The sequence below is a fragment of the Gopherus flavomarginatus genome, chromosome 20 (genome assembly GCF_025201925.1).
Source record: "Gopherus flavomarginatus isolate rGopFla2 chromosome 20, rGopFla2.mat.asm, whole genome shotgun sequence".
NCBI classification, from domain to species: Eukaryota; Metazoa; Chordata; order Testudines; family Testudinidae; genus Gopherus; species Gopherus flavomarginatus.
Genome location: NC_066636.1, coordinates 1,879,803 through 1,895,878, shown reverse-complemented (window position 1 = coordinate 1,895,878; position 16,076 = coordinate 1,879,803). Strand labels below are relative to the sequence as shown.

Genomic DNA, 16,076 nt, shown 5'->3' with positions numbered 1-16,076 from the left:
ATCTGTGATCTGGAAGTGTGGTTGAAGACATGGTCAAAAACAACCTCAGAAAAAAGTGTTTACCTCATTATTGAAGTCTGGCCCACGATCTGTCAGTACAAGCTGTGGACATCCAAGTCACTGTAGAATTTCATACATTTGTTTTGACACCTCAGATGCCAATTTATTTCAAAGTGGAAATGCTTCAACCCATCTTGTAAGCTAGTCTGTGGCTGCTCGTATATCCCTCCTTTGTTGCCGGGAATGGCTCTGTTAAATTCATTCCCACCAATTCAAATGGCCGACTGACCTGTATGCAAGGGAACCAGTTGAAGTCATACTTGGGATTTCTCTTATTTCATATTCTCAATAAGCCCAGGAAAACTTTGAGGGTGGGCTAAGATTCATTTAGGTGTTTAGGCTCCAGCTTTGATGGAACTGGCCATACTGCACCCTAAAGGCTCAGGAACAAAGAGGCGCATAAGAACAAAATATCATTTATTTATTGAAATGTCTTGACTTGACTTCCAGGTGTACAACTCATGTTTTTAGAATTCCTGTGGTTGTCAAGGTATCTTGGGATCGTAGATGTGTGTTCATTGTGTTCTAAAGGCCAAAACTATGAACGTGTTCAACGAAGAATTAGATCAGTGCCTCAGGACAGGTGCATCAGCTGTTAGCCAAGATAATCAGAGCTCCATGTTCTGTGTGTCCCTAAAGCCTCCTCTGACTGCCAGATGTTGGGAGTGGACAATGGGATGTTTCACTCAGTAATTGCCTGTTCTGTTCATTCCCTTAGAAGCATGTGGCACTGGCCGCTCTCAGAAGACAGGATACTGGACCAGACGGACTGTTTGTCTGATCCACTACAGCAGCTCTAATGTTCTGCAAAAATTGCAATCGATTTTTGCCTTTGAGAAAGACGATACAGGAGATAGGATCCGGCCTTTAGTGAATACTTGAGAATCAAGTTCTACACACAAGAAATGGCCTGTGGAAAACACTAAGGGCTGGACCGAGAGGCCAAATCACAGCTGCAAAAATACAAACCCCATCGGTGGATTGACTCAGAACAAAGGTTTGACACTAGGCCAGAAATTCAGTCAGGCTGGAAGTTAGATGATCCAACAGGATAAACATCCGCTCAAAAAATAAGAAGAAAAAAATAGAATTAAACATTCAGGGAGTTCAGGGAATCCCAGCAGCAGATAAGACAACTTGGGAAACTGGGAGCTCCCAGGAAGCAGAAGAACCTTGTCTGGCAAAAGCCACAAGGGCCCAAATCTGCTCCCAGCCTGGTGTAAATCTGGAGTAAGTTAGGTTAGGGTGGGGGAGGGGTACTGCAGTGCGGGGTGCAGTAGGCAGGGTCTCTATGGTTAGGGTGGAGGGAGGGAATGCAGTGGGGGGCGCACTGGGCAGGGTCTCTATGGTCAGGATGGGGGAGGGGCACTGCAGTATGTGGGACACTCTAGTTGAGGACTCTGTGGTCAGCATGGGGGGGTCACTGCAGTGTGGGGGTACTCTAGTCGGAGTCTTTGTGGCTAAGGGAAGGGAAGGACACTGCACAGGGTTGCCAGGCGTCCGGTTTTCGACCTGAACGTCCAGTCGAAAAGGGACCCTGGCAGCCCCGGTCAGCACCACTGACCGGGCCACTGAAAATGCGGTTGGTGGCGCAGCGGAGCTAAGGCAGCCTCCCTGCCTGCCCTGGCTCTGCATGGCTCCCAGAAGCAGCAGCATGTCCCCCCTCCTGCTCTTAGTCAAAGGGAACGTTAAGGGGCTCCGCACGCTGCCCCCGGGCCACGCCTCAGGCACCAGCTCCACAGCTCCCATTGGCCAGGAACCACAGCCAATGGGAGCTGTGGGGGCTGCACACATGGATGGGGCAGTGCGCAGAGCCGCCTGGCTGTGCCTCTGCATAGGAACCAGAGGCGGGACATGCTGCTGCTTCCGGGAGCCCCTGAGGTAAGCGCCGCCTGGAGCCTGCACCCCTCACCCCCTCCTGCACCCCAACCCCCCTGCCCCAGCCCTGAGCCCCCTCTGAAGTCCTCAGCCCCGGCCTGGAGCACCCTTCTGCACCCCAAATCCCTCATCCCCAGCCCAACCCCAGAGCCTGCACCCCCAGCCAGAGCCCTCACCCCTTGCCCCAACCCAGAGCCCTTTCCCGAACTCTGAATCCCTCAGCCCATCTTGACCCTCCTCCTGCACCCCAAATCCCTCATCCCCAACCCCACACCAGAGCCCGCACCCTCACTGGGAGCCTTCACTCCCCTATATCCCAACCCCTTGCCCCAGCCAGAGCCTGCTCCTGCACCCTGAACCCTTCATTTCTGGCCCCACTCCAGAACCCACACCCCCAGCCCAGAGCCCATACCCCTCCCACACCCTAACCTTCTGCCTCAGCCTAGGGGGCTCACTTTAGGGGTGGGGTCTCTATGGTTATGGTGGCAGTGGGACACTGTAGTGTGTGGAGTGCTCTAGGTGGGGTCTCTATGGTTTCGTGGCAGGGAGGGAAGATTAGACTCATAGACTCATAGACTCATAGGTCAGAAGGGACCAATCTGATCATCTAGTCTGACCTCCTGCACAAGGCAGGCCACAGAACCCCACCCATCCAATTTTATAACAACCCCTATCCCAGGACCGAGTTATTGAAATCCTCAAAAATGGTTTGAAGACCTCAAGCTGCAGAGACACCACCAGCAAGCGACCCATGCCCCACGCTGCAGGGGAAGGCGAAAAACCTCCAGGGCACCTGCCAATCCGCCCTGGAGGAAAATTCCTTCCCGACCCCAAATATGGCGATCAGCTAAACCCAGAGCATGTGGGCAAGAGTCACCAGCTAGCACCCAAGAAGGAATTCTCCGCAGCAACTCAGTACCCATCACATGCAACATCTCCCCGCAGACCATTGAGCAGACCTGTCTGGTGGTAATTCAAGATCAATTGCCCAAATTAACGATCCTATCATAACATCCCCTCCATATACTTATCAAGCTTTGTCTTAAAGCCAGGAAAGTCTTTTGCCCCTACTACTTCCCTCGGAAGGCTATTCCAGAACTTCACTCCCCTAATGGTCAGAAACCTTCGTCTAATTTCAAGTCTAAACTTCCTAATATCCAGTTTATACCCATTCGTCCTCGTGGCTACATTAGTACTAAACTTAAATAATTCTTCTCCCTCCCTAACGTTAACCCCCTTGATATATTTATATAGGGCGAGCATATCCCCCCTCAGCCTTCTTTTGGCCAGGCTAAACAAGCCAAGCTCTTTGAGTCTCCTTTCATAAGGCAGTTTTTCCATTCCTCGGATCATCCTCGTAGCCCGTCTCTGAACCTGTTCCAGTTTGAATTCATCCTTCTTGAACATGGGACACCAGAACTGCACACAGTATTCCAGATGGGGTCTCACCAACGCCGTATACAACGGTACTAACACATCCTTATCCTTGCAGGAAATACCCCGCCTGATGCATCCCAAAATCGCATTTGCTTTTTTAACAGCCGTATCACATTGGCGACTCATAGTCATCCTGCTATCAACCAGTACCCCAAGGTCCTTCTCTTCCTCCGTCGCTTCCAACTGATGCGCCCCCAACGTATATCCAAAATTCTTATTATTAATTCCTAAATGCATGACCTTGCACTTTTCACTATTGTATTTCATCCTATTTCTATTACTCCAGTTTACAAGGTGGTTCAGATCTTCCTGAATAGTATCCCTGTCCTTCTCCGTGTTAGCAATACCCCCCCAGCTTCGTGTCATCCGCAAACTTTATTAGCACATTCCCGCTCTTTGTGCCAAGGTCAGTAATAAAAAGGTTAAATAAGATCGGTCCCAAAACCGATCCTTGAGGGACTCCACTGGTGACCTCCTTCCAGTCCGACAGTTCACCTTTCAATACGACCCTCTGGAGTCTCCCCTTTAACCAGTTCCTTATCCACCTTACAACTTTCATATTCACTCCCAGCTTTTCCAATTTAACTAACAGCTCCGTGTGCGGAACCGTGTCGAACGCCTTACTGAAATCTAGGTAAATTATATCTACCGCATTTCCTTTATCTAAGTAATCCGTCACCTTCTCAAAGAAGGAGATCAGATTGGTTTGGCACGATCTACCTTTAGTAAATCCGTGTTGCAATTCGTCACAATTCCCATTGACCTCTATGTCCTTAACTACTTTCTCCCTTAAAATTTTTTCGAAGACCTTACATACTACAGACGTCAAGCTAACAGGCCTATAATTACCCGGATCACTCTTATTCCCTTTCTTAAAAATAGGAACTACATTAGCAATCCTCCAGTCATACGGCACAACCCCCGAGTTTATCGATTGCTTAAAAATTCTCGCTAACGGGCTCGCAATTTCACGCGCCAGTTCCTTTAATATCCTCGAGTGGAGATTGTCCGGGCCCTCCGACTTCGTCCCATCGAGCTGTTCAAGTACGGCCTCTACCTCAGTTGCAGTAATATCCACTTCCATATCCACATTCCCGTTTATCATCCCTCCATCATCGCAAGGTTCCTCACTAGTCTTATTAAAAACCGAGGCAAAGTACTTGTTTAGATGTTGGGCCATGCCTAGGTTATCCTTAACCTCCATTCCATCCTCAGTGTATAGCGGCCCCACTTCTTCTTTCTTTGTTTTCTTCTTATTTATGTGGCTGTAGAACCTTTTACTATTGGTTTTGATTCCCTTTGCAAGTTCCAGTTCAATGCGGCTTTTAGCCTTCCTCACTTTATCCCTACATGTTCTGACCTCAGCAAGGTAGCTTTCTTTACTGATCCTGCCTTCCTTCCACTCCCTGTAAGCTTTCTGCTTTTGTCTAATCCCCTCTCTGAGTTGCTTGCTCATCCAGTTTGGCCTACAACTCCTGCCCATGGTTCTTTTCCCCTTTCTCGGGATGCAGGCTTCCGACAGTCTCCGCAGCTGTGACTTAAAGAAATTCCAGGCCTCCTCCACATTTAAATCCACTAATTCCTCCATCCAGTCCACTTCCCTAACTAATTTCCTTAACTCTTTAAAATTAGCCCTGGAGAAGTCAAAAACCCTAATCGCAGATCTACATTTGTTTATCCTTCCATCTAGTTTGAACTGAATCAGCTCATGATCACTCGAACCAAGGTTGTCCCCTACCACCATTTCTTCTACGAGGTCCTCACTGCTCACCAACACCAAGTCTAAAATGGCATCCCCTCTCGTAGGTGCTTCAACTACTTGATGAAGAAATCCATCCGCTATCACATCCAGAAAAATCTGACCCCTATTATTCGTGCAAGTACTCGTCCTCCAGTCTATATCCGGGAAGTTGAAGTCCCCCATAATCACACATTTCCTCTTTGTGTTTACTTCGTTAAAGACATTAAAGAGGTCTCTATCCATATCCCAATCCGATCCCGGCGGTCTGTAGCACACCCCAAGCACTATCTCAGGGGAAGCTCTAGTTGCTTTTTTACCCAGCGTGATTTTTGCCCAGACGGACTCTGTCTTATCCATTCCATCGCATCTTATTTCGCTACATTTAATTTCATCATTGATGTACAAGGCTACTCCCCCACCTTTGCCTTTCTTCCTGTCTTTTCTGAACAGCACATAGCCTTCAATACCCGTGCTCCAGTCATGAGTACTATTCCACCAAGGCCCAACATCTAAACAAGTACTTTGCCTCGGTTTTTAATAAGACTAGTGAGGAACCTTGCGATGATGGAGGGATGATAAACGGGAATGTGGATATGGAAGTGGATATTACTGCAACTGAGGTAGAGGCCGTACTTGAACAGCTCGATGGGACGAAGTCGGAGGGCCTGGACAATCTCCACCCGAGGATATTAAAGGAACTGGCGCGTGAAATTGCGAGCCCGTTAGCGAGAATTTTTAAGCAATCGATAAACTCGGGGGTTGTGCCGTATGACTGGAGGATTGCTAATGTAGTTCCTATTTTTAAGAAAGGGAATAAGAGTGATCCGGGTAATTATAGGCCTGTTAGCTTGACGTCTGTAGTATGTAAGGTCTTCGAAAAAATTTTAAGGGAGAAAGTAGTTAAGGACATAGAGGTCAATGGGAATTGTGACGAATTGCAACACGGATTTACTAAAGGTAGATCGTGCCAAACCAATCTGATCTCCTTCTTTGAGAAGGTGACGGATTACTTAGATAAAGTAGGGAGGGAAGCATACTGCAGCAGGGGAGGGAAATTCCCCATAGTGCCCCACCTCTCTGAATGCCCCATAGCATCCTGCCCCCATAGATCCAGGCTCCGTTCTTCCCTGCTGTGTTTAGATCAGCTCCTCAGCCCAGTCAAAGCCGCCTGGCTCCCTCTTTTTGAATGATACATTTTGTGGTACAGGATTGCCACAGTAGTGTCTCTGGTGAAGACGCCGGTGAAGAATCTATCTATCTATCTATCTATCTATCTATCTATCTATCTATCTATCCCCATAGACCCCCTCTATCTGTCTATCTATCTATCTATCTATCCCCATCCACCTCATCTATCTATCTATCTATCTATCTACCTATCCCCATCCACCCCTTCTATCTATCTATCTATCTATCTATCTATCTATCTATCTGATAAATCCCCCTCTATCTATCCCCATCCGCCCGCTCTGTCTATCTATCTGTCTATTTATCTGTCTATCTCACAGACCCCCCTCTATCTATCCCCACACACCCCCTCTGTCGATTGACACCAGCCGGGATCTGTCTATATTTTACATACCTGCCCCCTCCTGGGTAATCCCAGAGCAGAGCAAGTGAGTGGAAGACACTAGTCCAGTCCCAGCTTTGATGGGAAGCCTGGTCCAGTTGCTCCATGGGATGGTGCATGACGCCCCCTAGTGGGCACTGATGGAATAATCTGGACCATGGGGGAGGGTTCTTTCCTACTTCCTCAATCAGGCCTGGTCTACACCTGGGGATGTGGGGGTCGATCTACGTTATGCAACTTCGGCTACGTGAATAAGGTAGCTGAAGTCGACGTATTTATGTAAGCAGAGTCAGGATGAGCGCTACCAGAGTCAGGATGAGCGCTACCCTGACATCTGGTGGTGAATTGTAGGGAATGTGGAAAGAATTCCAAGAATTTCAAAGAATGGGGAAAGATTTGCATTGGCATCCACCCCCCCACTTAGCATAAGCCCACAGCAGACTGGGATGGTTATTTTAACAGCTCTGGGATCCCCACTTTCTTTGTTATGGGGGCAGGAGGAAAAAAAAAGTTTGTCACCCTGATTGTGTGAATGGGGAGCTGTGGGAGTGCTTTCTGACAGAGATGACTCACCTCAGTTGGGTGATACTTGCTAAACATGGGACATGGGTTCCAAAACCCCATGAAGAGAGAGAGGTTGGGGACTGGTGTGTGTACCTGATGGTATGGACCCCTTGTGAGGGCCTGGAACACCAATTGCACATCCTTCTCTTTCCACTGTTAAAGAGTAGAGCTAATTTTGATTCCATTAGCAGTCCATCTAAAAACCGCTGAGCTGAATTCACGTTGAGCCAATGGTGCACCAACACCAGGGCTCCCCTACTAAGAGTTGAAATCACTGAAGGGGCTGAGCTGAGATCACTGAGTGCTGTGTTAACCTGGGGGGGAGCCTGAAGACCTATTGTTAAGCGGCTGGCAGAGCGGAGCGGTTTGCAGCGTGTTGGAGCAGCCCATGGAGCAGAGTGAAGTGGTTTGCATGGACAGCTGGAGGAGCAGCACAGCTGGTGTGGTGGAGCGGGTCGTGGTGAAGGCTGCAGCAGAACTTCACGGAGAGGTGGAGCAGTTGGCCCTGGCCCATGTAAGGTGCCCCTTAACACCCTGTGTGGACTCTCCCCCCTCCCCTTTCCACCCAGGCTGGGGGAGTAAAACTTGGCAGATAAACTCTTGAATTCTGGGGTGGCACTGACCAGAGACTTTGGGTTGTTGGACTTTGGGGTAATTGGACTTAAGAACCTAAAGGGGAAAGGACATTGCCAAACGTACTTGGAGGTGGGTTTTGTTTATGGTTTGTGTTATAATCCTGTTTCTAGTGTTTCTCCAATTGGATGCCGCATTGTTTCCGTCCTTTATTAAAAGGATTTTGCTACACTCAGACTCTGTGCTTGCGAGAGGGGAAGTATTGCCTCCTAGAGGCACCCAGGGGGGTGTGGTATGTAAGTGTCCCAGGTCACTGGGTGGGGGCTCGAGCCGGTTTTGCATTGTGTTATTAAAACGGAACCCCGGATACTGAACCCGGCCCTTGTTGCTGCCAACTCAGAGGGGCAGAAGGGTTACATTTAGATCAACTTACCGCGGTGTCTTCGCTGTGGTAAGTCAACGGCTGATGCTCCCCCATCGACTCCGCCTACACTTCTTGCTCCAGTGGAGTACCGGAGTCGATGGGAGAGCGCTCAGCGGTCGATTTATTGCGTCTAGACTAGATACAATAAATCAACCCCTGCTGGATCGAACGCTGCCCATCGACCCAGTGCATAATGTAGACATGCCCTCAGTGATCAGTGGGCTCAGAAACAGGCAGACCTGTGTCCGTTTTACACCCATCTCTCTAATGAGGCTATAGATCATCACATTGTCTGTCCAAATGGCCAATCATGTTTGAATCCTAGTGCTGGCAGTTTCCAATGGCAGGGAGTTCTGCAGGTTAACGCCATCTCAACAGAAAACACTTCTCATTTATCCTCTTTAAATCTAAGGTGTTAAAAGGGCAGCCCCAGAGGATTAGGGGGTCATCCACATTATCCGTGGTGGGTGGGTCTCTGTTGATCCTAGAGGGCTCTCTCGCTTCCCCCCACCCTCTCAGTGAGATGATTTACTGTAGCACCAATGTAACTCAGATCCAAACCAATGTGTGGCTTTCGCTCCCTCTTGTGGCTGGATCCTGTAAAGTGGTTTAGGGAGCTGTGATGCCGCACAGCTATAGATGCGTCTCCTTTAATTCCAGTGTTAAACACTCGTGTGTTTATTCATCCTCCCCCACCAAGTCCAAGGTGCAATCCTGGTGCCCGGCATCTTTCCAACAAGTGCTCTGTGCAGGAAGCAGAGCTGCCCTGGCATCCCCAGGCGTAGGGGGAGGGGAAGCTGCTTTAACCCTTTAGGACAGAGATCGACAACCTTTGGCATGCGGCTCACCAGGGTAAGCACCCTGTCGGGCCAGGCCAGTTTGTTTACCTGCCGCGTAGTCAGCTTCGGCCGATCACGGCTCCCACTGGCCGTGGTTTGCTTCTCCAGGCCAGTGGGGGCTGTGGGAAGCAACGCGGGCGAGGAATGTGCTGGCTGCTGCTTCCTGCCACCGTGATCGGCCGAACCTGACTACGCGGCAGGTAAACAAACCGGCTCGGCCCACCAGGGTGCTTACCCTGGTGAACCGCGTGCCAAAGGTTGCCGATCCCTGCTTTAGGGTCTCCAGCCCTGGTTGGTGGGTCCTGCCACAAAAAAAATTTACGATTAAATAAAATCAGTTTTTTCAGCTGAACATTTTTCAGTTTTATGACAAAAAATTTGGAATATTTTAAGAAATACCACCCCCACCCCAGTAAACAAACCCCATTTTCCAACAGACTCTAGGGTCTGTAGGAGGGTGGGTATGATTAAAATTAAAAATGAGGAAATCAGTTCGATCATCACAAACACACACACGTAATCCCAGACACCCCCACACTCACAGACTCACTATCTCACAGATGGACACATGATCCAAGACTCACGTTTACACACACAGTCCAGGACTCAGGATTCTACACACCACACATAAACACAGAATCTAAGACTTACACACACACACACACAATCCAAGACATGGTTACACACACATGATCCAAGACTTGCTATCACACACACAGATACACACACACGGTCCAAGGCTCATGAGGACACACAGACACACAGAATATGAGACTCATGCTTTCACAAACCCAGAGTCCAACATTCACAATGACACACAGACAGACACACAGTATCTGAGATCCATGATTACGGACAGACACACACACAGGACAATTTTCTCCTGTCTGTTTTATTCAGTTAATCCCACTAAAGGGAAAGTGAATCGGAGCTGGGCGCGGGAACCTTTGGAAGGGCTGCGCCCGCCCGCCACCTGCGGTGTGGTTATCCAAGGCAGTGTGGCTGTGCCGCGGGAGTGGGGCTCAGGAGAGGAGTGGGGCTCAGGAGAGGACGTTCGCCAGCAGGACAGTAACAAGGGCTGGGAGGATGAGTCTGGCTGGTTCTGGAGCCATGCTGGCCACATAGGAGGCTGGTCTGCATTCGGCCGTGGCGAGATCTGTATTGACCCCTGGGAAGCTCCATTTGAATTGTATATTGGTGCAAGCGGACTCGGTGGCGCAGCCTTTCATGGTGGTGTGCACAGTTGCCTCACCTGTGAGGGACAAAACAGGGGGGTCAGTGTCTGGGGACCTATGGCCTCTTGTGGCTCTGACCCTATACGACACCCTCCCCCTCCTCCTCTGCGCCACTCTTTGCTGCCCATCTAGACCTGCCCCCAACAGTCTCTTCTCCTCTGCTGTGATGTAGTCTTATTCTGTGGACCTCTGGGCAAGTCATGTAGGGCCCTGATCCCTAATGAACTTTAGAGCAGGCCTGTGTTAGTCCCGCCATGCACCTGTCAATGGTGTAGCTCACTGATGGTGTGATAAGTGAGATCCCTAAGAAGCTCTCAGTCAAGGGGCCTGTACAGAACCTGTCGTGTTGGGACCAGAGAAGAAAGAAATATCTCTGGGACCTCCATGTCGAACCAGCTGGGGGATTTCTGTAGGAGTCCCTGGGATGGTGTGTTTGCGCCATCATTTTTTCTGTATTACTTTTGATTTGTAAAACAGTAGGCTCTAGAGACACCACGGCAGTATCCCGTTTCCATCAGTGGCCAGCATTAGATTCTGCAGAGAAAGGGATCAATACCCCCCAATATGTGGGATAAGCTCCTCCTACTCTAGGTCTCGTCCTGATTGCTAATAGCTACAGATCACCTTAAGACCTGAAAGAGGAGGTTTAATATCCCTGCCAACATTTTTACGATCATTTATTATGATCACTCCAATAAGCCTACAATCCCTTTTTGAATCTTGCTCAACTCTTGACCACAGCAATTTCTTGTGGTGGGGAGTTCCACAGACTAACGATTTATTGACTGGAAAGTGTGTTTCCTTTAATCATAATGAACTTGTCCCTTTTCAATTTCACTGAACATTCGCTATGTCCTATCCTGTGACAGCGGGCGTTCAGGAGTTCTCCATCTCTCCGCTCTAGTGCTCGCTGACATTTTTCAGATGACATTTTTTTTCAGTGAAAAATGCAAATTTGACTACTTTGAAACATTTTGTGAATTCAAAGTCACCGAATCATTTCAGCTGGAAGAAACCCCATAAAAAACAAACTCTGGAAAAAAATAGAATGTTTTCACTCTTTTGGTTCAAAACAACTTTTCCTTCCAACCAGGCCCGGCTTTAGCAAGTGCAGGGCCCGATTCAAACAGTTTCAGTGGGGCCCCAGCAGGGATGACTGAAAAAAACAAACAAACACATGAGGCTTGTACTCACCAGGCGGCACTCCTAGTCTTCGTAGGCGGGTCCTTCACTCGCTCTGTGTCTTCGATGACACTGAAGGACCTGCCGCTAAGGTGCTGCCCAAGACCTGGAGTGCCGCTGAGTGAGTAAAAATTAAAAAGGAGCCTCTAGCCAGGGAAGGGATTCTCGGCCACTTGCCCCACCTGGAGGCCCTGCCACTGGGCGCGGGGCCCTCTTAGGCGTGGGGCCCGATTCGGGGGAATTGGTAGAATTGGCATAAAGCCGGCCCTGCTTCCAACATTCTGTTTTTTAAAAAAAGACGTAAACAACACTAACCACCCCTCAAAATCAAAACCAGATGTTTCGTTTGACCCAAAATGAAACTTTTTCTGACTTTTCAGTTTGTTGAAAGTGCCAAAAAAATAATTTTCTATTGGACCGGAAACAACTATTTTCTTCCAATTTCTGGTGTTGGCATAGAACTGAAGATCTATCTAGCTATCTCGCTTATTTGTTCAGCTCTGTGCTTCTCTATCACAATCATAATTTCACATGTTCTACCATGTCGCCTCTCTTATTCCCAAGGAAAAATAGCCCCAGTTGTTTCCCTTCTCTCCGCAGGCTTTTCCAAACCTTCCTTGTTACCTTTCTCCACACTCTTATGAATTCTAAAATAAAACCCCAATGGGTGTGTAGGGGAAACAGAGGTAAAGTGAGGAGAAATCACAGGGACAGAATCCAGGCGTGCTGAGACTTTGCCCAATTCTTCCTCACCACAGGGGATTGCCTGTGTGCATGGCTCCCTCCTGGATGGGGAAACCTGAATGGAGAAACAGCCAAAGGGCAATTACCGCTTTTCACGGTGCTGCTCATACGGATGCACTGGGTCTGGGCTCCTGTACAGCCGATGATCTCTTCATTGCAGTGATGGGAAAACACAGAGATGCAGGCTGGGCAGCTCCGGCCATTCAGGGTGGTGTTAGCTGGGGGCACTGGGAAGAAGTGGAGCAAACGCAGTCAGCTCGGGGCACGAGCCCCAGGAGGAGTTGGGGCAGGGGGAGCAGCTGGGGGCTGCACAGCTCAGCCCTGGGTGCCCCCTGCAGGGGGAGCTGTAGCTCTGGGGATGCCAGGGGCAGCAAGGGCGGGGGAGGGGTTTGCAGCAGGGAGCCCTGGACCCCGCCCTGAGTGGGGCCAGCTGGGTTCACACCTGGCAGGAGCCTAAAACCCCACCCACTAAACTCCACCCAGCCAAGGGCTCAGTGTTATTCAATGGGGCACCCCCTGCAGGGAAGGAGGACTTCTCCCCGGGGCTGAGTGTTATTCAATGGGGCACCCCCTGCAGGGCAGGAAGACTACTCCCAGGGGCTGAGTGTTATTCAATGGGGCACCCCCTGCAGGGAAGGAGGACTACTCCCAGGGGCTGAGTGTTATTCAGTGGGGCACCCCCGAAGGGCAGGAGGACTACTCCCCGGGGCTGAGTGTTATTCAATGGTGCACCCCCTGCAGGGAAGGAGGACTACTCCCAGGGGCTGAGTGTTATTCAGTGGGGCACCCCCTGCAGGACGGGAGGACTACTCCCAGGGGTTGTTATTCACTGGGGCACCCCCTGCAGGGTGGGAAGACTACTCCCAGGGGCTGAGTGTTATTCAGTGGGGCACCCCCTGCAGGGCAGGAGGACTACTCCCAGGGGCTGACTGTTATTCAATGGGGCACTCCCTGCAGGGCAGGAGGACTACTCCCAGGGGCTGAGTGTTATTCAATGGGGCACCCCCTGCAGGGTGGGAAGACTACTCCCAGGGGCTGAGTGTTATTTCATGAGGCACCTCAATGGATTCTTTCATAATCTCTTTTCCATTCTTCCACAGAGACACCTGCAGGGGTCAGGAGGAGGAGAAGGGGACGTGAGGAAGGGGAAGAGCTGGAGGGAGAAGGAGCAGGGAGACAGAGGTGGAGCTGGATACCGGTAATGGAGGCTGTTTTACAGGCCTGTCCCGCACAGCAGGCGATGTTCATGGTCACAGAGATCCCGTTCCCAAAAGTCATGAAAAGAGGACTGAGGCGGCACTGGCGGGAGGACACGCAGGCCTTGATAAAGCTAGGACTCTTAATCTCGCCTGCATGGGAGGAAGAGGAGATGAGGCTTCATTCACTGGTGTTGTTGTCTCTGCCTTCCCATCACAACTCTTCACATGCGTGATCAAGCTAAAGATGGGGAAACTGAGGCATCGCATACAGGAGGAATGACTCACCGAAGGTCAGTATAGAACCAGAAATGCTGATACCCACTGCTGCTCCCACCCCCTTCCAGATCTGGAGATAGAAGCCAGTAATCCTGGCTCCCAACCCCCACTACTCTAACTCACCAGACCCCACTCCCTTCCCAGAGTCAGAGATGGAACCCAGGAGTCCTGGCTCCCAGCCCCCACTACTCTAAATCACCAGACCCCACTCCCTTCCCAGAGTCAGAGATGGAACCCAGGAGTCCTGGCTCCCAGTCCCCACTACTCTAAATCACCAGACCCCACTCTCTTCCCAGAGCCAGGGACGGAACCCAGGAGTCCTGGCTCCCAACCCCCACTACTCTAACTCACCAGACCCCACTCCCTTCCCAGAGCCAGGGATGGAACCCAGGAGTCCTGGCTCCCAGCCCCTGCTACTCTAACTCACCAGACCCTACTCCCTTCCCAGAGTCAGAGATGGAACCCAGGAGTCCTGGCTCCCAACCCCCACTACTCTAACTCACCAGACCCCACTCCCTTCCCAGAGTCAGAGATGGAACCCAGGAGTCCTGGCTCCCAACCCCCACTACTCTAACTCACCAGACCCCACTCCCTTCCCAGAGTCAGAGATGGAACCCAGGAGTCCTGGCTCCCAGCCCCCCGCTACTCTAACTCACCAGACCCCACTCCCTTCCCAGAGTCAGAGATGGAACCCAGGAGTCCTGGCTCCCAGCCCCCCGCTACTCTAACTCACCAGACCCCACTCCCTTCCCAGAGTCAGAGATGGAACCCAGGAGTCCTGGCTCCCCGCCCCCTGCTCTAACCCACTAGACCAGGCCCACCTCTGGGTACTGGGAAGAGAATGAAGGAGGGCAGACTCCGAATCAGACTGTGTTCGGGGCTAGTTCAAGATCTCCTGCACCCACCTATTATCGTCTCTGATTTAATGATCCCGCAGGAGTCCATTTGCTCATTGCAGACTTGGACATTGCCCATACAGCTGTCATGTGGGCTGTAGCAAACCTCGCACGAAACACAGGTCCCTGTGGAAGGAAAGTCAACATGATTCATCTGCACACAGCTCTCGCTCCACTCTCTCCATTCCCATTGACTCCAATGGAGCTACAACCCATTGACCCCAGCGGGGATCTGGCCCTGAATTTCTTGGTTTTGTGCCAGTGTCGTCCCTCCCTCTATAGCAAAACTGAGTGAGGTAGCTGAGAAAGGGGAAAAAATCTTTCCCTCTCCTAGAGCTCGGTGGGAGCTGGAGGTCCCCATCTCCCCAGAAAAGATCAGTGGGGAGAATTTCCCCCATACAGGACAGGTGGTGAGCAGCCCCCCAGCCCAGGGGCAAGATCTCAGCACTGGGGCATATTTCACCCTGGGAAGGAGAGTTCCTCCCCTCCAGAGCAACTATTCCAGGGTGAGTCTTTTTCTGTCAGCACTGGGCAGGGATTCCAAGACCCTCGAGACCCCGTTCTCACCTGTCTCCAGCAGGGCCGAGAGGAGGCAGAAGAGGAGAGGTATCTTCATGGTGCCGGGGACGGAGCTGGACTGTGCTGTGAGCCAGGGGTCTCTGACTCAGCCAAAGTTCTGGCCGGAAGTTGGCAGTTATCAACAGAGGTGAGGGCGATGTTGCAATTAGCGTCACCCAGCCCAAAATTGGAAGCAGGAAGGATTTTAGCTGGAGGCCTCGGAACATCAACACAGAGGCCCCGCAGGAATGTAAGGGCTGGATGCTGTGTTCATCACATGTCCGTGGGCGAATCAGTGCACTGCCCTGGGTTTGACTCAGGCCTTGGGTGCTGGCTGCGTGGGCCAAGGTGACTCCCGGCACCTGCAGCGGGCTCTGGGGACAGATGCCGGGTTTGCGACAGTCGCTTTCTCGCTGGATCGGAGGGGCTGAGGACGGCCCTCCACTGGGAAGTGGTGACCGTGGAGCGGGACGATGGGGGACCCTGGCACAGGGAGAGTGTGGGGCCACGCAGAGCCTAGGGGTGCCAGGTTTGCCCAGGTTAGCCCCTTCTCTGTGATCGCTGTCCCTGGGAAATCTGCAAGGATGCTCTGTGCATGTGGCCAGGCTGCTGGTTCATGGGCTCAGGATCATCCTGGGTGTCCTGGGTTTTTGTATCTCAGAGGTGGCAACCCTAGAGCCTCTGGCATTAGAGGGGGGAGGGGAGAAAGGGGGAAGCACAGAGCCTCTGGCATTGGGGGAAAGGGAAGATGAGGAGGGGCACAGAGCCCCTGGCATTGGGGGGAGGGAGAATGGGAGGGCACAGAGCCCCCTGGCATGGAGAAGGGAGTATGGGGGCACAGAGCCCTGGCATGGGGAGATGGGGGCACACAGAGACCCTGGAATTGGGGGGAGGAGGAAT

The 16,076-nt window shown here is 51.2% G+C and overlaps 2 protein-coding genes across 3 annotated transcripts in view; one reads left to right on the top strand and one right to left on the bottom strand.

The window, feature by feature from the left end:
* Positions 1-16,076, top strand: part of LOC127038023 (interferon-inducible GTPase 5-like) — a 34,288-nt gene that overhangs the window by 13,316 nt on the left and 4,896 nt on the right. The gene's annotated exons all lie outside the window — the stretch shown is intronic.
* On the bottom strand, positions 10,007-15,364 carry LOC127038037 (phospholipase A2 inhibitor gamma subunit B-like). Its single transcript, XM_050930377.1, has 5 exons — positions 15,186-15,364; positions 14,628-14,744; positions 13,444-13,596; positions 12,334-12,474; positions 10,007-10,338 (listed from the first exon to the last, which is right to left on the bottom strand). Exons 1-5 carry the CDS (start codon positions 15,232-15,234, stop codon positions 10,127-10,129), a joined length of 672 nt encoding a protein of 223 aa, XP_050786334.1. The 5' UTR covers positions 15,235-15,364; the 3' UTR covers positions 10,007-10,126.